At 41.5% G+C, this 21419-nt stretch overlaps 1 protein-coding gene and 1 pseudogene across 3 annotated transcripts in view; one reads left to right on the top strand and one right to left on the bottom strand.

Moving 5' to 3' along the window:
- The window catches only part of ATF7 (activating transcription factor 7), a 91151-nt gene that overhangs the window by 53730 nt on the left and 16002 nt on the right, over window positions 1-21419 (top strand). For all 3 annotated transcript variants that reach the window (XM_022572013.3, XM_022572014.3, XM_022572015.3), the window contains exons 3-6: window positions 9878-9974; window positions 15877-15995; window positions 19085-19222; window positions 21014-21171. In XM_022572013.3, coding sequence (XP_022427721.1) covers window positions 9878-9974; window positions 15877-15995; window positions 19085-19222; window positions 21014-21171 — 512 coding nt within the window. The remainder of the gene's footprint in view (window positions 1-9877; window positions 9975-15876; window positions 15996-19084; window positions 19223-21013; window positions 21172-21419) is intronic.
- On the bottom strand, window positions 12985-13702 carry LOC111173935 (potassium voltage-gated channel subfamily E member 3 pseudogene; annotated as a pseudogene).

Here is a 21419-nt window from a genome sequence, read left to right as displayed (position 1 = left end):
ACATTTTTTGCACAGAGCATTTTAGTTGGTAATAAAGTTCAGCAATGGACTCAGATACCCAAAGAAAGTAAATTGACCCACAAGACATGGCACCAGTATCCTTTCATACAACAGCAATATAACTCCAGTGTACTGAAAGTGTCCTAAGTGCCTTTCTGTAATAAAGGGAATCTGGTGTCTAACAAAACAGTGGGAAGGATACACTGATTCTCACTTATTTGCATGATGAAATATACTTTGGAAGTGGAGATGGAAAGGGATCAGATCATTCTGAAAGTGTGCCCTGTTAAAGGTCTTAGAATCTAAAGGTGATAAAGCTTTTCAACAGTTTTTCTCATACCACTATATAAAACTTGATCTAACCACTTAAAAAGGAATTTATTGAGTGCCTATTGTGTGCTCTCCACGGAGTTAAGCCCCAACATGGGGGTGGTGGGGAAGGTAAGGAATAAGTGTAGGGGAACTCCTTGGCGGTCCAGTGGTTAGGACTCGGCGGTATTACTGCCGGGGCCGGATTCAATCCCTGGTTGGGGAACTAAGATTACAAAAGCCACATGTCATGGCCATAAAAAAAAAAAAAAGTAAGTGTAGGATACATTTTTAACCCTCTGGTAGTTTATAGTTTAAAGGATAAAACTATATCCTTTATAGTGAGACCATGTAGACTAGAATTCTAAATTATATGGTGCAGATTGTTCAGAGTACCATACAAGTTCAGAAAAGATAGACTACTGAAGATTAGAGAAGCTTTCAAAAAGCAATTGGATTTCAGCTGGACCTTGGAAAGTTGCAGTATTTGGATAAACTGAGGGGAGAGAGGAAGGCATGTCTGAGAATAGGGCGATTGTGTGGAGGCACAAAATTGAAAACAGGTGGATTTTGTAGATCAGTAGAGACTGACCTGGATAGAAAGTGTTAGTGGAAAAATAGGAGAAAATAAAGTTATAAAAATACAAGAGGACCAGGGACTTCCCTGGTGGCGCAGTGGCTAAGAATCTACCTGCCAGTGCAGGGGACACAGGTTCAAGCCCTGGTCTGGGAAGATCCCACATGCCACGGAGCAACTAAGCCTGTGCAGCACAACTACTGAGCCTGTGCTCTAGAGTCCACAAGCCACAACTACTGAGCCTGTGTGGTGCAACTACTGAAGCCCACACGCCTAGAGCCCGTGCTCTGCCACAGGAGAAGCCACTGCAATGAGAAGCCTGCGCACCTCATGAAAAGTAGCCCCCGCTCGCCACAACTAGAGAAAGCCCGCACGCAGCAACGAAGACCCAACGCAGCCAAAAATAAATAAATAAAATATTAAATTACTTTTTAAAAATCATTTACAAAAAATACAAGAGGACCAGAAAACTAATAGATTTTACATTGCTTTAAAATCTCCTTTGGAAATGATTTCAGCCCCCCCCACCCTCTGAGTCAAGAAATTCTTCCCAGTGATTTAAATCCCCTTTGCTACCATTTTGATCTTTTCCTGTTGTCTTCATTTTTGAAATTCTATTTGTTTCTTATTCTAAGCTCCTCCCATTAGGGTATTCTTGGTCCCCACTGGGCCCAGCCTTTAGTTCCATAGGAAAGAGCTGGTGTTTACAATATCAACTCTCCTTTTGAATGTTGATGATGAAAATACTCCTACCATTGTACACATGGATAAGAGTTTTATAAGTGGGGGATGCTTTGTAGCCCTTTAATGAGATATGCTAGTTGGCATTTATTCAACAGCTGTTTATTAAGCATCCACTATGTGCAGGTACTGTTCTAAGTGCTTGGAATACTTCCATGAGCAAACATATGAGGATTCTTGCCCTTGAGGGGCATATATTCTATCAGATGGCTTCTCTGCTAGACCAACTATCAAATAATGTCTCTCCTCTCAAAATTCCTTCTTTTTACAAGGGACTAATTTAGTCAGCGGCCAGAATCTTCTAAGACACTCAAACAGCCTTCCCCAAGCAGAAAATTCCTCAATCCACAGACAAAGAAATTTACCTTAGGTACAATTTGGTGGGTTTTTCCCCCTCCCTTTAGTTTATACTCCTTCATTCCCCTGACAACATTTTCTCTTAGAATATTTTGAGAAGTTTCCTGTTCTTATTTTTCCTCTGTAAATTACCTTGCTCACACATGCAGCCTATGAGCTGCTGCTGCTGTGGTTGTATTTATTTGTTGAACAATCCTGTACTTTGAAATGATTCATTCAAGAGCCATGAAGCATTCAGAGCAGGATGTGTGACTCATTTCGTAAACAGCAGCATCTTGAAGTAGAAAGCAGGAGCCTAAGATTGACTAAGGTACAAACGAAAGTTATGTTGGATTGAGGTATGTGTATTTAGTCCCTTCCCTTCTCCCTTTCCCCACTTTCCCAAATATAAATGATGCATTGGGAATAGAAGCTCTGCAGTGAGGGTGAGAAGCCTTATTAAGACTGTTGCTTATCTCCCAGTTTCTTCTTTCAGGATATGTGATCAGCTGAAGTGATTAAATAGTGTTCAAAAAAAGGTCAGCTATTCTTGCCACCCTACTCAGCACCAAGATCACTGTATTCTATAGCTTTCTACCTATAGTTCTCAGTTTTCTCCCGCTTTTTCAAACTATTTTCTTTCATCAGAATATGGCCAAGTGTAGATGCTGTAATAAAAGAAAGCTACTCTGTCCATGAAGCGCTGCCAAACCACAGACTTTGGAGAAGAGAGTAGTTAGGTTTCAGCGTGAGTGACTTTCAGACTATCATAAATATAAACTCAGTGGCCTGATAGTTTAGGCATTCAGGGCTCATTTCCTAATAACTAAAGAGTTCTGATTTGTCTCCTTCCCCCAGCCTACTCTTCTAAAACAAGGAAAGGGACGTGAATTAATCATAGGTCAGGATATAAGAGCATTTTTAAATGTGAGACAAATCCACATGGAAACTGGAGCTGTGGTGGCCAAAAACAACATTTCAGGAATGAATTTGGCTAGGGGTTGAGTGCATACTGCACAGAAATTTCATTAGTCACAAAACTTTACCAAGGATTTACTTGAAACTACTACATTTCTGATGCCCACATGCTTGTGCTTGGCTCAGAGTCAAAAGACAAACATTTAGCTTTAGCTTGGCCTGAGCTCTCATTTGTCCTGAGCCTTCTCTTCAGTTCTGTTTAGTGTTGCTGTTTCAGAAAGCTTCTGGGAGACTAGTCTTAACGGGATTAGGGAAAGAACTCTAAGCACTGACTTATTTAGAATTATTCTACAAAGAAAAACTAATTTTTACTACAATACCGGTCTGCCTTGAGATTTAAAAAGGGAAAGAGGAGAGAACTAACTGAATACATGCTGTATGCCAGGTACTAAGTGTTTTATATAATTATTTCATTTAAAAGCTTAAGAAAAGTGGGGTATGAGGGGGCCTTCTGGGGTGCCCGAAATATTTCATCTCTCGATCTGGGTTGTAATTACACCAGCATGTACTTATATAAAAATTCATTGAGCTGTATACTTGAGATTTTTTACAGTTTGTATACATTATACATCAACTTTTTAAAAATTAAAAAATTTAAGGCTTCAGGGACTTCCCTGGTGGTGCAGTGGTTAAGAATCCACCTGCCAATGCAAGGGACACAGGTTCGAGCCCTGCTCCGGGAAGATCACACATGCCGCAGAGCAACTAAGCCTGTGCAGCACAACTACTGAGCCTGCGCTCTAGAGCCCATGAGCCACAACTACTGAGCCCTCGTGCCACAACTACTGAAGCCCGCACGCCTAGAGCCCGTGCTTCGCAACAAGGGAAACCACCGCAGTGAGAGAAGCCCGCGCACGGCACGAAGAGTAGCCCCCGCTTGCCACAACTAGAGAAAGCCTGTACACAGCAACGAAGACCCAACACAGCCAAAAATAAATAAATAAAATAAATTTTAAAAAAAATTTAAGGCTTCATTCATTGACATGTATTCCTGATTTCCAGTTCACACCATGCTTGTTCTTCAAGCCATTCCTAACTTTACTTGGCTCTGCTTATTTTGTCAGTTTGCTAGTAGATAGGATTCCAGTTTCTTTTCTTTTTTTCATTAATTAATATATTATTTATTTTGGCTGCGTTGGGTCTTCATTGCCGCGTGCGGACTTTTCTCTCTGGTTGTGGCGAGCGGGGGCTACTCTTCATTGCGGTGTGTGTGCTTCTCATTGCGGTGGCATCTCTTGTTGTGAGCACGGGCTCTAGGCACGTGGACTTCAGTAGTTGTGGCGCACCGGCTCAGTAGTTGCAACCTGCGGGCTCTAGAGCACAGCCTCAGAAGTTGTGGGGCACAGGCTTAGTTGCTCTGCGGCATGTGGGATCTTCCCGGACCAAGGATCAAACCTGTGTCCCCTGCATTGGCAGGCAGACTCTTAACCACTGCACCACCAGGGAAGTCCCAGGGTTCCAGTTTCTCATCACAGCAGGATGGGTGAGAATGAAACTTCCTAGAAATGGAAACTTTTTATCAAAACTGTACTTTCACTGCCTATCCTAATACTAATACCACTTTTCAGATTGACTTCCTCATAGTCCTGATATTCCATTTTATGCTTCTTAACATTTCTTAAACTAAGAAAATTTCCTTTCTTGATTTTTTTTTTCCTCCATTGGGGAGCAAAATTCAGAAGTAGCCAAAATTGTTTTGATTTGCTTTTTCTGTTATCTCCTTGCTACTAACAAGGCAGTGCATGAGAATTCCATTTAGTCTTTTCTCCCAATTACATACAGTACCTTCTGTCTCCATCTTCCTAGTTTCCCTGTCCTAAGTATTTGCAGATCAGTAGTACGTCAGCCATTTTATGAAATGAGGTTGGGAGTTTTCTGCCTGTTTTTTTCCTTCCAAGTTTCAGATCCAAAAACATGTGTTGGCAGTTTGGCAAGAGAAACTAAAAAACAGCCCTTTTTTTGGTTTGTTTGTTTCTTTCTTTCCCTGTTATCTTGTAGCAGGGTTTCTCAGCAGAGACACAAATGACATTTTGGGTCAGATAATTTTTTGTTTTGGAGAGCTGGCCAGTGCACTATAGGATATATATCAGCATCCCAGGCCTCAACCCTCTAGAGTTCGGTAACATCCCCCAGGTTGTGACAAGCAGATATTTCTCCAAACATTGCCAAATGTCGGGGGCAGAGTTGCCCCTTGTTGAGAACCACTGCCATATAGTATAAACTGTATTTAGAAAAAATGTGTTTATGGGGAAAAAAATCAAGTTTGGGGAATTCCGTGGCGGTCCAGTGGTTAGGACTCCACACTTTCACTGCTGAGGGCCTGGGTTCAATCCCTGGTTGGGGAACTAAGATCCCACAAGCCACGTGGCATGGCCAAAAAAATAAATTAAAAAAAAAAAAAAGAATCAAGTTTGGCACATGATTAAAATTCCCATTAGATCTTCGAGCATGTTATCTAGGTCGGAGCTGTCCAAAAGAAATATATTGCAAATCACAAAATGCAAGCTACATATCTAATTTTAAATTTTCTAGTAGAAACATTAAAAATCAAAAATAAACAAGCGACATTAATTTTAATAATATATTTTATTTGACCCAGTGTATTCAAAATATTGTCATTTCAACATATAATCAAACTAAAATTAATGAGATATTTTACATTCTCTTTTTCTTTTTTTGTACTAATTCTTTGACTTAGTACAGTACATCTCAGTTTAGACTAGCCACATTTCAAGCGCTCAGTAGCCACACGCGGCTAGTGACTGCCGTATTGGATAGGGCAAATCTAAATCATCTTGGTCTATAGATAGGGTACAAATTAGCACATAATACTTTCCCTCTCCCATTTATGCCAAGAAGCTGTCCTGATTCACTTACTTGAGCAAATAAGACTCTAAACTTTATTGTGTTGCTATTCAAATCTTCTCCCAAGGCATATAAAATGCCTTCCTGATCCACTGTAACTCAAATTCTTTAGCCCCCATTTTGAATAATATCAGCCCTCAGTTTTCTTGGAGATGGTGAATATCTACATGTTTATTGCTAATTATCATTATTTACCCTACAACCAGAGTGAATGTTCCCTAAATTGAGTGGCTCTTTGCCATAACCTTAGTCATAGGTAAGAGCAAAGAACAAAGGAAGACCCACGAAGGGTATTAACAAATGGGAGAGCTAGATTTTTAAATGGGCAATAATTCAAAAAGGAAATCCTTTTGGGAGCCCCTAATCTATTTTTTAATAAGGTCAAATTTTTATCACTTAATAATTTTAGATGTTTTAATTGAGAAATTGCTTTTAGAGGTATGGTTTCCTAAGCATGTGGTTCAAGATTGATCTAGAGAATTCTTCAGTTAACTCTTAATAAACGAGAGAGAATATAAGGAACAATGAAAATCATAGCCAGAGTGACACTCACTTTGATTTAAAAAAAAAAAACTTCAGTAAACTTTTATTCTCTCCCTCCTACTCTGGGCATACAAGAATTGTGTTAGAAATAGCAGGGAGAGATGACCAGAGCCGAGACCAGGCCAGTGCCCTGCTTCTTAAAATTCTGCCCTTTTGGCTCATCCTCTGAAGCATACTACCTGATTTAGTCAGGAGGGATTCTTAACTTTTGTGGTGTCATAACCCCCAATGGCAGTTTGGTGAGGCCTATGAACCCCTTCTCAGAATAATATTTTTAATTTTTAATTTTTTTTTTGCGGTACACGGGCCTCTCACTGTTGTGGCCTCTCCCGCCACGGAGCACAGGCTCCGGACGCGCAGGCCCAGCGGCCACGGCCCACGGGCCCAGCCGCTCCGTGGCATGTGGGATCTTCCTGGACCGGGGCACGAACCCATGTCCCCTGCATCGGCAGGCGGACTCTCAACCACTGTGCCACCAGGGAAGCCCCCAGAATAATATTTTTAAATCAATAAAATAAAAGACATAGGATTATAAAGGAAGCAATTATTTTGATATATAGTTATTAAAAATGTTTTAAAAATATTTGATAATGTAACATATGTGCTTTTTTAAGCATAATGCTGTCTATAAGTTCTAGTGGTAGGTCTAGTGACTATCATAATTTTGAAGTAGTGATGAGTATAAAGGCTATTTTGAGATATCTACAATAACTATAATGTGATATGAAAATATGTGCAATTTCTATTATGAATTAGGAATGCTAAATTTCAGAGTTTAGTGAAAATAAAGACGTGATTTTTTTTTCTACCCACTTCACAGTTATCAAAACCCTCTGAGATGCTGATAGGTGGGAGATCCCTTCAGTCACCTTCAGTCCTCTTCATATCCCAGCTTTTGATTTGGAAAAAATAAAGAGCTCAAAGGGGAATAGGGTGGTGTGGAAGGGAGTGGGGGGTGTGCAGCAGAGAACTAGAGAACTAGAGGACAAACAAGAACTAGAGGACAAGCAAGTCAGGACTGTGCAGAGAAGTTGTAACAAGAAGCGGAGTTGCCTTTTAAAATATTAAACAGTCCTAACGAGAGCGAAACCTGGAGGTTTAAAATCATTCTCCAAGGGACTTCCTTGGTGGCGCAGTGGTTAAGTATTCACCTGCCAATGCAGGGGACACGGGTTCGAGCCCTGGTCAGGGAAGATCCCACATGCCCGTGGAGCAACTAAGCCCGTGCGCCACAACTACTGAGCCGGTGTGCCACAACTACTGAAGCCCGTGCTCCTAGAGCCCGTGCTCCACAAGAGAAGCCACTGCAATGAGAAGCCCGCGCACCGCAACAGAGTAGCCCCTGCTCACGCAACTAGAGAGAAAGCCCACACGCAGCAACGAAGACCCAACGCAGCCAACAAAAATGAATAAATAAAATAAAATAAAATAAATTCTAAAATAAAATAAAATCGTCCTCCAAGCAGTTTTGGATAAGCTGTATTTCCAATAGTAGAAAAGGGCTTTTTTGCATGAAAGTCATTCTTCTGTATTCTGGAACATTGTGCCAATTTTTTAAAGCTACCTACAGGAAATTTCCTTGAAGTTACCTATAAATGTATTTTTGAAAAAAGATTGTTATTACTATTACATTTTGAAAACGTATACCCGTCTAATCCACTATTCTTCCTATCCTTGTGAAATGATGGTTTTTTCCTCCTTTTTAGACTAGTTCTGCTCATTTCCTTTTACTGAATACCCGGCAATCCCAGACCCTCCACGGTGACTTGTTTAACCTAGAAATATACCCATGGTTAACAAACTGTTCCCCCCCCTTTCCCACCCCCACCCTTCTTTCATTAGGAAAAATCTGTGACTGACAAAGTTGTTATCTGCGGTTCACCAGCGATAGAGAAAACTAAAGTTCTTGGCTAAATATCCCCACACTTTATTCAGTTTTGTCCTAGATCCATTGGAAACCACTAAGGCAGTGTTCTTTTGACTGTTGTACTTCTTGATTCTTCATATTTTTATTGAAATTTTCCTTCACCCTTCAGGCCTATAGGCCTAGCCTGGAAGGATTTTAGGTCTTAAGCTGGCTTTAGTTATGATAGGGCCTAGCCTGGAAGGATTTTAGGTCTTAAGCTGGCTTTAGTTATGATAGGGCTCAGAGCAAATTTGGGAAAAGCTACTTTTAGATAAAATAAAGGAATTTAAACAGTTCAGTGTTGCTTTCTTGACTGGATAGGTGCTAGGATGGGGCCAACTCCTGTCTGGTTTGCAGTCAGGAAGAGCTGTGGATAGAGGGCTAAAGGTAGTTTTGGTGGGAAGTGTGTATCTAATGAAGAAAGTGAAAAGAGAGGACTAACCAATCATTATTTTTAGAAACAAAAAGACAAATAGCACCATGTTTTGGAGCCTGGCTGGTGAAAGAGCTGTGGAAAACTGCAGCATCCAAGCTGTTACTGTGTTGCAGGCATGTTTTAATGAAGGAACTAGCCAGCCAGCCTCAGAGGAAATTTTGAGTGTATCATTGTTCTGAATTACTGCTGTTCATCTGTTCCCTTCACCTCCCCCTTCTGAAGAAGGGGTGGGAGCATAGATTATTGTCCAGTAACACTGTCTTACTTAGTCATAAACTGAAGCAGACCTAGCCTCACATTTTCATTGTCCTTTCACCCAAACCCTTAAATAAATAAAATCTCTATACCATCTCCTTTTTCCCTTCCCTCATCCTGGCCACAGGCTTCTCCCTACCCAACAAAAATTTTTTGCTTGCATTTTTATTTTACCATTATATAGCCAACAACATTGCACTGGCCCCTTTATGGCTGATGGAGCCCAGGCGGCCTGCCCGATTACGGGAGACAGCATTTGGCCAGTGGGGCTGGTGTGTGCCATTACTGCTGGCTGTTGGGCCTGTGTCCTCTACAGCTCCATCCTGGCTCATTAAAACCCTGAGCCAAAGATCTGGGCAGACGCCTGCTGCAGCACTGTGGGGGCCAGGAAGTTAAATTGTTCTCCTAATCCTGCATAATTTATCTCCCTGTTAGCCCGCTCATAAACAGTCCGATTCAGCCCCACTGTGGAGAGCTTCATTCTGAATTTCCTATTTTTGTGATGACCAGCTAGTACCCAGCCTTTCCCTTCTCCTCTTTATTATTTTTATTAAAAATTATTTTCCCCTTGTTTGCTACGAGTTTGCCTTAATGTTTTTTTCATTTGGAACCTCCTTCCTGGATCCCACTTCACCAACAATCTGTCCATTTCTCTAGTTTGGACCTGATATTACAGAGCAGTTGGTGCTATGGTCTTCCCCTTACCCTCGCCTCCAAGATTTCTAGTGCTTTGTTTTCTCCTTCCCTATTTTCTCTTTTTTAATCCATCTTCTCTCCTTTTCCATCATTTCCATTTTTTCCTCCTTTCTATTCCTTCTCCAGTCCCTCTTTCCAAGGACCAACCTTGTTGCAGGATGTTTGGTAGGACATTTTGAAAAGGCACTGAATGGCTTATTTTTTTTTTCACATCTCTGTTTCTGTTTCGTTTCAGAGATTTACAAACGAGGACCACCTGGCAGTTCATAAACACAAGCATGAGATGACATTGAAATTTGGCCCAGCCCGAACTGACTCAGTCATCATTGCAGGTATTTGCTGCCCCAGAAGCCATGTGCCTTGATATCACCAGGCAGTTAAGATTAATACCAGGGACCAGATGTACTGGGAGCTGTACTCCCCTTCTCCCATTAAGAACCCTTATGTGATCTGCATTTAATCAGGAAAGAGGAACACTAAAAGCTCCCAAGTTTCTATTGTGTCCTCCACTCTCAGTTTTTAATACGATTGGGTTCTGTGGGTTTTGAGGTGGGTGTGTTGAGGTTTTGTTTTAGCTTTCTTTCAGTCTATTCCCTCCTTGCCTTCTTTTTATTAGGACTTTGGAAGATTTACAGACAAAAGACGCCTTTGACATTTCTCCCTACCCACAGTGAAGGGGTGAACAAAAGAAAGCAAGAGAGCCAATCTAGCCTGGCTACTTCTCTTCCACTGGGTGTCAGTGTCATGTTCCCCCCACCCCCAGTAGGCAGATTGTCAGTTTGTAAATTCAGCTTCCCTTTATGAACCCAGACACCATTGAGGACAAACAAGACACTTAGTCAGTGGGACTTTTCTAGGCCGATTTGGGTGACCTGGAACCTCTCACTGGTTTTTTTGGATATTGTTTTGCTTACCTATGCCATTCTCAAGGGAGCATTCTCAGCAACTGCTCTCAAACCGTGCAGCAGCTCTGTTGTGCCATTTTCAGCTAGACAAACAGACAAACCAAAATGGGCTTTTTCTTTTGATACCATGAGGGGTTCTGATTTAGCCTGAGTTAAAGCAAGCTTACCCCAATGTTTAACCAATGGGGGATTTAGTTGGTGATTACTCTATTATATCAGTTAATAACTCAAGTAAGGCACAATTTCTCTAAGTACTACTAGCCAAAATGCTGCCTGAGACACAGAGAAGGAAAGAGAGGACCTCCTACCATACTTCTGTACATGAAGAAAGGGACTTGCACTACAGATCTCCTGTACCTTATTAATTCAGCAAGTATTTGTTGAGTATCTACTGTTTGCACCAGGCACTTTGCTTGAGCTGGGGACATTGTCATTGATGATCCTTAAAAAAGCCTGGGGGAGGTCCTTGGAAAGAGTGGAGAGGACGTAAACATATATGTAGGCAACACATACTTAAGTTTACTGTCAGGGCATGTATATATGAAAAAAATTTTTAGTATTTGCAGTCAAGTATAAGTGAATAATAAACAATATCAATACTAAGAATTATTATTAAGTGAAATTGATTGGAGAAGTTTATGAAAGAGTTAAATTTGGGTCAAAGTTATCAAGTTGGAGAGGTTATTCCAAATGCCTGGAAAGGCCTATGCCGCCCTCCAGCAGTGGGGAGAGAAATTGATACAGGACAATTCCAAGGAGATAAAATGTTTTCCTGTTATTCTTCGCATTCTGTTTTGGAGTGTTCGCCCCATTGCACACTTCAGCTATCCTATCTAGTCTGGTGATTCTCGTATCTCTAAATTAAGACCTGGTTATCTCACATGTATTTCAACACCTTACTGAACACTTACTTGGCTGTCTTTCTGTCATTCAAATCTTCATGTCAATGACTGTCAATTAGGGAACTCCTTGTCCCCTAAACCAACGGTCCCCAACCTTTTTGGCACCAGGAACCGGTTTCATGGAAGACAGTTTTTCCTAGGACCGTGGGCAGGGTGGGATTGGGGGGGTAGGGGTAGGGTTCAGGGGGTGATGGGAGCGATGGGGGGCAGCAGATAAAGCTTTGCTCGGCTCACCTGCCGCTCACCTCCTGCTGTGCGGCCCAGCTCCTAACAGGCTGCGAACTGGTAACGGCCCGCCCACAGGTTGGGGACCCCTGCCCTAAACCAATTCCTCTCCTTTGTTATTCACTGATAGCAGTACTATCAAAATCTTGAGTTGTTTTATTCTTTCTTCAAATTCTGACTGTTCTGTTCTTTTCTGTTCTTCCTGCCATCCACTGTCACTGTGCTTGAATTCCTCCATAGTCTCCTAGCTGGCCTCCTTGACTCGTCTCTCATTCTAATCCACCTTTCATTCTGTCAAAAAGCCAGACTTCCTGAAATTCTTCTCTGCTCAAAATCTGTCATTATCTTCCTGTTTTCTCTTACTTTAAGGCTATTTATATTTGGGTTTTCAGGCTTTCTATAACCTAGCCCCATGGTGTCCACCCAACTTTATTTTATTTATTTTTAAGCGTCTAGCCAGTTTATACACCACACTGGTAGTAGAATCAGGGCTGGTTCTCTTTCCACTGAATCAGGTGCCTGCCTCTTTTAATATGATAATCTTCTAGGTGTGATAATAATCTTCTAGAAGTAGATTTCAACTTGATATCAGAAAATTTCTCACAGAATTCATTCAAAATGTTAGAGGCTGCCTTAGAGATAGTGAAGTCCCCAGGACTGGAGATGGGGCTGGGAAGGGCACTGGGACATGGCTGGAGGGGCACAGGAACCATGGAGTTAATGAGGCTTAACGGTCAGGGCCCTGTACTCACATGGTTCCTCCTTAAGATCTTAGGAGGGGCCCTAACAATGTATTAACATGGTGATATGTTTTTGTAGTACTTGCAAAAATAAGATATTTTAAAATTCTTTTTCTTAAGGAGGGCCCCCCAGAATTACATAAGTTTCAGGCCTAGATCCACTCCTAGGTAGCACAGAGTTTTGCAAAGCACTAGGCAAGGAGACCAGAGAACCTGGGTTCCGGTCATGGCACTGCTTTGGCCCAAATGGGCAGAATGGCACTTGCTCTGCTTCCCTCACAGGGAGTAAAAATCACAAATGTTAAATGGGCTGAAAAACATAAAATGTGAAAAAATATAAGTAAGTAACATAACTTAGATTTCCTGTCTGTGTTATGGGATAATCATCGCTGCTTCTCAGGTTACTGAAGATAACACATCAAAAAATGTGTCCTCAGGGCATTTTCCTGTCTCATTTCCCTCTGCTACAACTTCCTCTAACCCCTAGCCCCCAACACTACAGCCACTAGAACACTCATTCGTCATCATCTGTTGCCACTTTTTTATATATATATATATATATATATTTTTTTTTTTTTTTTTTTTTTTGGCCACACTGCATGGCTTGTGGGATTTCAGTTCCCCAACCAGGGATTGAACCCAGGCCCTTGGCAGTGAGAGCGCAGAGTCCTAACCACTGGACCACCAGGGAGTTCGTGCCACTTTTATATATTTATTCAGAGGGCTCCCACTGTCTGTAAAGTCATTTTGCTGGAAAAAATCCTTATCAACAAGGCCTAGTTCTGCCAGATCCTCTCCTCCTACCCCAGAAATGACCTCCCTTAGCACTGTTTCTTGTTGATCTTACAGACTAGGACTCTGAGGCCTGATGTAACACATAGCTGAGTTCTGGGGGCCCCACAAGATAATCCTCAGGAATCTTGATCTTCTGCCATCCCCGGGCTCTTAGCATCAGAGCATAGACACCTGGTTCTTGATGTATACATGATAGGGGTCACTGTGCTTATCCATTTTGCGGGAGCAGGTGTATCCCAGGATGAGGCTGCCCACAGTGGCAGCAAATAGGAACATGATGAAGAGAATGTACCTGTAGGAGTTGTCATCGCGGCCAGGTAGGGTGGCCTGCCTCTCCTCAGTCAGGTTGTCTGACCCTGGCCGGCAGAGCAAGTTGCTGTGAAGAGTGGCATTTAGAGCCTTCAGCACAGCGTGCAGGCTCTCATACCAGGTCTCAGTCCCATGTGGTGGTCTCCATAGCAACAGGGATTCAGGTGGGGGAAGAATCGGAGGATGCCCTCCTTCAGAAGCCTTCCTTGTTTCTCGTCCTCTCTGATCAACCCTAACTCTCTCCATTTAGGGGTACCATTCTGTAGTCCTGCCGGTCGGCAAGGCTCCTGGGGGCGCCGTCTGTTCATCGGACACCTCGTCCTGGGCTCGTGGGTGCCCCACACTGCACCCCAAGGCACTCCACCAGCCCCTCTGCTAGGAGCCTGCGGTCAGCACCTCCTGCGCCCCCTCCACTATGCACCCCACCCAACTTTAGATGCAACTTACATCCCTAACATGGGATGTAAGTTGACATAGACATACCTTTTTCTCCTCATCTGTATATTGGTGCCCATACCCTGCCTCTCTCTGTGCCTTCACCTGACTTACTCCTCTTATCTTCCTAATCTCCTCTCTTCTCTACCATCTGAAGCCATTCTTTAAAGGCCCAGCTCAAGTCCCGCTTCTTGAAACCTTTCCTAACTGCTGTCATTAATTTGTCTTTATTTAGTTTCTATAACAATTTTTTTCTCTACTGTACATGGCACCTATTTTTTTGTATACTATATATATAAATTGATTTCCTCAACTAAAAAACATACTCTTAGTTCTCTATGGCAAGAACCGTGTCTTATATTTGGCCCAGACTCCTATACTCCTATCTCCCCCTCCCCCAAATATACACACAAGTGTATGCTTATAGCACCAAAACACAGAATGTATTCAGTAAACACCTGTTGATTTCTTTGGAATCATCAGAGCAGGCTAAGGGTTTTCTTATACATTTTCTGGCTGTTTGGCTGTTTGTTCATGAATGGGAAAAGTTTATATGAGCCTCAGACCAGAGATCCAAAAGGCCCTCTTCTGCCATAGCCATGCCCTTAGCTGCCCCGTCCTGTTCCACTTGAGTCGTGACTTTTTCATGTGCCCTTACTGAAGTACTCTCTAAGCATAAGGGAATATTACCTCCACTCACCCAGAGATGGAGGGAAAGTGGCTTTATCGTTGGCCAACCAAAGCTGCCAGAGAACCTTTTAAAACTATTTTGGGAGGTAGTGGTAATTTTTCCAAACATTCTTCTGATTCAGAAGAGGTTTTGTTTAAATAAAAAAAAAATGTTGTTTCCATGGAAAATCCCACTGGACTATTCCCAGTTGATCACGCTAGAAGGAGCGATTTTAGCCCCAGGTCTCACTCCTTAAAATATCATTTAAACATTGTTCTATCCCTATCATTCAGTTTAGTGGTTTGGAGTATGAGATGAATCCCTGAGGTGATTAGTATGTCAAGGAAAACTATCATAATAGAGTTAGGACCAGGGAACAAGATTCAACTGACCTAAGAGAGAAGAACTAGAAAAACTGGGTGGGGAGAGAGAAGCTCAAATCTCAAATTCAGGTCGCTTAAAAAGTTCCCATGGCTTACCAAGAGACTTCCTCTTCCCAAGGGCAGAGGCACTGTGCTGAGGAAAGATTTGTGCAGCCTCTGAGAGGATATTTTGGCTGGCAAATCTAAATCCAAATATCCTGGTTTCTCGAATTTGCTCTCAGGCCCAGGTCTCTATGAAATGAGCTCTATTGTTTGCAGTTTCCTTTTCTAGCTCATGATCTTGCTGTCTTGTTCCCCAGACCCTAGATTTGCCTGGAATGCCTTCAGAAGGTAATAGACCCTTACCTCAGTGACAACTGAAAGACAAGGCACCATTTCTTACTTGGTAGCTTTAGCAAGTAGACTCAACCGTCTGATCCTCAGTTTCTTCTCCTCATCAGATTTTAACGTCCATCTGCGTATACCTACTCACTTCAGACCTAGCAGGGAGTAAGTGTAAAGAGAAAATGTCACTTAACTGTACTTGATTTTCCTATCTAGAGGTTTCACAGACTCCACCTGGGTGGGCGGTTTTGTTTTGTTTGAGGGTGAGGGCGCTGAAACCAGCCTCTGGGAGAAAGGTGGTTACATAGATAGTCACACAAAAACATTGTTCTGACTTCCCTCTGCTGGCCTTGAGGCAACACAGCACAGACACCCTCTGGTGGTCTAACACCAGTCTTTACTTACTAGAGCTCAATTAAAGCAAATTTGCCTGAACACAGAGATTCACTCCAAATAGAAGAATAAAAATGTGTTCTCTATGTGCTCTCAAGTTTTAATTTCAGGTCAAAACTAAAATAGAGGTTCCTTTTCTTTTCATGTCTACAGATCAAACTCCTACTCCGACTAGATTCCTGAAGAACTGTGAAGAGGTGGGGCTCTTCAATGAACTGGCTAGCTCCTTTGAGCATGAATTCAAGAAAGCTGCAGATGAGGATGAGAAAAAGGCAAGAGATGGGACTTCTGCTGAAAAACTGGCAGTGTTCAGATCTAGGCAACTTTTGTTGTGTCCTGGGATAATTAATAATTAAGCAAATTAATAATTAATTAGCTTAATTGGTTAAAGCACAAAATTATGGGCTTGGTTCTGTAGAACCAGATAGTACTCACAGATCCTAGTCAGCCATTCAGGTCTTTAGGTGGTCCAGATGATGGATCAGCACAAGTGTTGGATCTTCATCAAAAATCAGTCTTCTTGCCCTTCCAGTGGAGCATTTTCAGTAATCTGTTTTTTAATTATTTTTCTTCTGAATATGTTGAAGATGTTAAAAAAGATTATAAATTACTCAGATTTTGTTAGATAACATCTTTTTTGCTAAATCCCGCTCTTTTCTGAGCTAATCAGACTTGTCACCTGGACTCTTTTATTCAATCAGCCAATCAATAAACATTTATTGAATTTCAACTCTTCTTTGTTTCAGTGTATATCACTCTTACCTTCAAGTAGCTCTCTAGTAATATTCAAGACATTAAGCTTAAGGAAGGATGTTCTTAAAGCCTTTCAAAGGAGATCAACAAGGATGGTGAAAGAACTAGAAATTAGGTCACTTTGGGAACATTTAAAGAAACTGAGGACATTTTGCTTGGAAAAGAAATTTTATTGGAACAAAATTGCAGTCTTCAAACATTGCTAGTTGAAGAGCTCTCCTGTAAAAAGGGGTTAAACTTAATATTCTCTGTGCCCCAGGGGTAGAAATAGGACCAGGATAGGAAGCTATAACAAAGTGTGCTCAATTATGTGTAGGCCACTTAGTATAGATATTGTAGAGAGGATTAAAATATCGGAATCACTTCAGATTCTGAGGTGCTGTGATTCTGATTTTAACCTTTATATTCAAGATCCCTAGAGAATCCTTTAGTGTGGAAGATCAGAGGAAATAGTTCAAGAAGCAGAGTCAAAGAAAAATAATTCCCATGGGATAAGGGGTTTTGGAAAAAAGGAAATTGAGAAGGTCAAAGTTTACTCTACTTTAGAATTAGAATTCTGGGTTATTAGTCACTACGTAAAATCACGTTTGTGTTCCATAATAATTCAGAAAAAAATTCCAGTATATCTCAAAACATATATACATTAACACATGTACCTCCCATAATTGCGTGGTACAGTGAGGCATGGAATCCCATGAGAATATAGGAAAGCCAAGACATAAGAAAAAATTTCCAGGAGGAGCTCTTTCCCTCTTAAGAGGGAGATAGCAGGTAAATCAAGAGAGTTTGTGCATGATTTTTTCATCCATCTTAAATTATAAGAATGAAGTTTTCTTATCACTGGGAGTCTTTCCAAGTTCCGTAGCTTTTCTGTGATCTCCATTTCATGCTGTGTCTCCCGCAAACTAAAAGAAAGTGGGGAAACGGTGGCATATATTTGTAGTTCTTTCGAACAGCAGAACTAGCCACAGTCTGCTTGTCATTCTTTTTCTTCAGAGACCCAGGTCCCTCATCAATCAATTGCTTCAACCTATGTGGTATAATTTTATTTTACAGTTTCCTTACCTCATCCCCCCTGCCATTTCTCCCTCCCCCCAAACAAAGAAATAGTCAAATTGTTTCCACCAGGATGTGAAGGATTTTAAACCAAACTCATTATAGGCAAATTCAAGAAAATTAACCTCCTTTTAAGGCTCCAGGTCTTTTCCACTTCCATTTTAGCTCACTTGACACAGGAAGCCATTCATAGTTAGGCCTCTACTCATTGGGCATCTCTCAGTGTTTCTCCCTGCTGGGTCAGGGGTGATCTTCACGTCTACTTGATGAGAAGCACAGGCTCAGTGGAAAATTGTCTCCAGGAGTGTTTAATGAGCCCCAAACTTTTCTGAACCACAGCTTTTCTAGGAGATTCCTCTAGCAGATTTTAAACTTGTGATTGTATTCACTTAGAGGCCTCTCCTTCCTACAGCCCTCTGACTTCAGGGATCTGAGAATTAGCCCAACTGGACCTGACATCTGTGTAGAAAAAATGAGGGCAGAAATGAAACCATCTTTGCTGTTGCTCATCCTTAATCAGATTGGAGAGAAAGAACCATTACCACTACATTACCATGTAGTAGACACTAGATTATCTTCAGTTTGCTCAAATACCAATATTTCTAGTGATTAAGATAGCAAGGGATAAATTAAAAACAAGCTCCTCTTTCATCAGGAAACCTAGGATATGGGAAGAATAGAACAAAGGACGCACTTTGTCATGAAACTGAACTGCAGTGCCAGCTCTCCTATTGTGGCGCAGTATCAGGGTCATCTCAGATGGTTTATTGTTCTCTTCAAAGCCACTTATGGCTCCACAGTTCTGTGAGTTGATTGCACTACTGCCAGAAAAGTACTCTTTACCTTCTGGTTTTCTCCAGTCGTGCTCCTAGAACCAAGTTCTAATTTCTTTCACTGATGAAATGACCAGCCTTTCCTTTCTTTGTTATCCCAAAACCCTAACTTCTAGCCTCTAGCACCAGATTTTGGGGTGAGAACACCATCAAGCATGGGGAGTTCCCCAGAAAAGATATTTCCTGTCTTGTTGACAGTACTTTAGTAGCCAGTTTGATTTGGTTTGCTTTTGATAAGTGGGTAACCTAGTCATTCTGATCGGCAGAAACATTGTTCACAGCTCGCTAGTAGCCAATGGAGCTGGTTGCGAATAGGAAGGCACTGGATTCAGGAATCGTGCTTTCCTGAAAAATAATATAGTCATTGTATTTGCATGGATAAATGACATCTTTTTTTATTTTCTCCTTTCAGGGCCTTTATAAGCATTTTAAGGTTGCTTTTTTTTTTCCCTTTCGGAATTTTTATAAGTGTTCACCCGTGGCGAGGCAGATATAACTTCATTTTATAGGAGGGAAACAGAAGCCCTGAGAAGCTAAAGGATTCAGCCAGAGTTGTACATAAAACCTGGGCTCCACGTTTCTTTGACTTTCAATTTGGTGCTTTGACCAAGGACTGAACTTCTTAGAAATATATTCCCTCATCTTTTAACTGGGAAGATATAGCTTTAACTTGCAGGGAATCATGAGGTTGAACTATGCTCATTTCTCTCTTTTAACAGGCTGCTTCTGGGCCCCTTGACATGTCTCTGCCTTCTACACCAGACATCAAAATCAAAGAAGAAGAGCCAGTGGAGGTAGACTCATCCCCACCTGACAGTCCTGCCTCTAGCCCCTGCTCCCCACCACTCAGGGAGAAGGTAAAACTCTACCAAGAGTCATCTCAAACGTTAATTGATAGATGAAGTTTTGATGCGTTTGTTGTATAAATATTGTGTGATACAGGAGGATTGATTATATATATATATATATATATTTTTTTTTTTTTTTTTTTTTTGTGGTACGCGGGCCTCCCGCTGCTGTGACCTCTCCCGTTGCGGAGCACAGGCTCCGGACACGCAGGCTCAGCGGCCATGGCTCACAGGCCCAGCCGCTCCGCGGCATGTGGGATCTTCCCGGACCGGGGCACGAACCTGTGTCCCCTGCATCGGCAGGCGGACTCTCAACCACTGCGCCACCAGGGAAGCCCAATTATATTTAAATAAATGTTAATTGTTTAGAAGATTTATATAAATTACACCTATTCTCTGACCCAGCAACTCCACTTCTAAGTCTGTATGGAAGAGAAATTAGTGCATATGTCCACCAAAAGAAGTATATAAGAAAGTTCATAGCAGTTGTATTCGTAATAGTCAAAAAACTGGAAGCAGTCCAAATGTCCATCAACAAGACTTGTTACATATATAGAAAATCATTTAGTTTTATTTTATCCTTTAGATTAACGTACTTTATGTATGTTGTACTACTTCAATTGATAAGTGGAAAAGAAAAATCACATTATTCATAAATTGAACATTAAACAATTTAGAAAAAAAGTCTTCCCAGAGGGAAGTTTTCTAGTGATTCAAAGGGAGTATCTATCAGGATTCTGATTATTATTTTTTTAAAGGAAACTTTTTGTGAAGTATTTTTAATAAATTTATTGAAATATCACGCACATACAGAAAAGCACATAAATTGTAAGTATACAGCTTACTGAATTTTCACAAAGTTTACAGCTTATGTAACCAATACCTTGATAATTTCATCATAACCTCAGAAGGCCCATCATACCTCCTTCCAGTCTCTACTGTGCTACCAGTGGTTATTAATTTTAATATCCACTGTGGATAGAGCATCTGTACCTCATCTTACCTCCCTCCAAAACTGGTTTGCTAACATCTCAAAACTACCCTCTCCATAAACATTACAACTGTATCCCCCCTCCTCTTTTCATCAGCAGCCAGGTCCTAGAGGCTGTTTAGAGATGTTTTCAGGGCCACCGTAGCCACTGGCAGTCTAAGGTCCTTACAACTTAACAATGGGAAGCAGTTTGTTTTATCACAATATGATCATTATTCAAACTTCCGTAGCCCTTTTCTTAAGGGGTCTATAGGAGACGTTGGGTTAAGACCAATTGGGTTGCCTTATCACCAGTCTTATACCTGTCTTTTCCCATTAGAGATCAGTGGACACTTGAGCATCAAGTTTAGAATGAGAGTATCTAGATCATGAAAAATTATAACACTCCTGGGACTTCCCGGGCGGTCCAGTGTTTAAGACTCCACGCTTCCACTGCAGATCCCTGGTTGGGGAACTAAGATCGCACATGCTGCACGGCATGGTCCCCTGCCAAAAAAAATGATAACACTTCTTAGAATTTATATGGTACTCTAGTGCTTCTACAGAAATTTCAAGTGATCTGCCAACTGTCATCTCACTCATATAGCCATCATCCCTGAAAGGGAGATAGCCAAAAGGTCTTAACTCAGCATTCCTACTGAATGGATGAGTGAGGTATGGGTCCATGATCATGATGGAATCAGGTCATGATTTACATGAGTAGTCCAAGTGCTCTTTCCAGTAAATTTATACTAGATTTTACCAGCTATGTATTTCCCTATAAGCAGTCCCTTAAAGCATTTTGTGATCTGTTGGTGTCTTCTCCCCAGGATGTTGCCCCAAAGCCTGTTGTGATCTCTACGCCCACACCTACCATCGTACGCCCTGGCTCCCTGCCTCTCCACTTGGGCTATGATCCACTTCACCCAACCCTTCCTTCCCCAACCTCTGTCATCACACAGGCTCCACCATCCAACAGGCAACTGGGGTAAGTAAAGAGAGCAGGGAGAAACAGTGAAGCCTGAATGTCTTTCCTCTGTGTGAAATTATTTGATTAAATAGAGACTGTTTCTGAATACTCAAGGAAAACAAGTCACTGAGATTGTCTCTCAACATAAATTTTTCACCCCATAAACAGAATCTTCTTTACCTTTTTAGTAGACAAGCAAGAATTTATTTGGGGGTGTACTGCCTTAATTTGGAGGTTTAATACTTCTTCGATCTAAAAGAAGAATC

This window comes from Delphinapterus leucas, chromosome 11, assembly GCF_059928025.1.
Source record: "Delphinapterus leucas isolate spDelLeu-1000000601 "Yukka" chromosome 11, BTC_Dleu_Yukka2, whole genome shotgun sequence".
Classification (NCBI taxonomy): Eukaryota; Metazoa; Chordata; class Mammalia; order Artiodactyla; family Monodontidae; genus Delphinapterus; species Delphinapterus leucas.
This window is presented reverse-complemented; position numbering and strand designations above follow the sequence as displayed.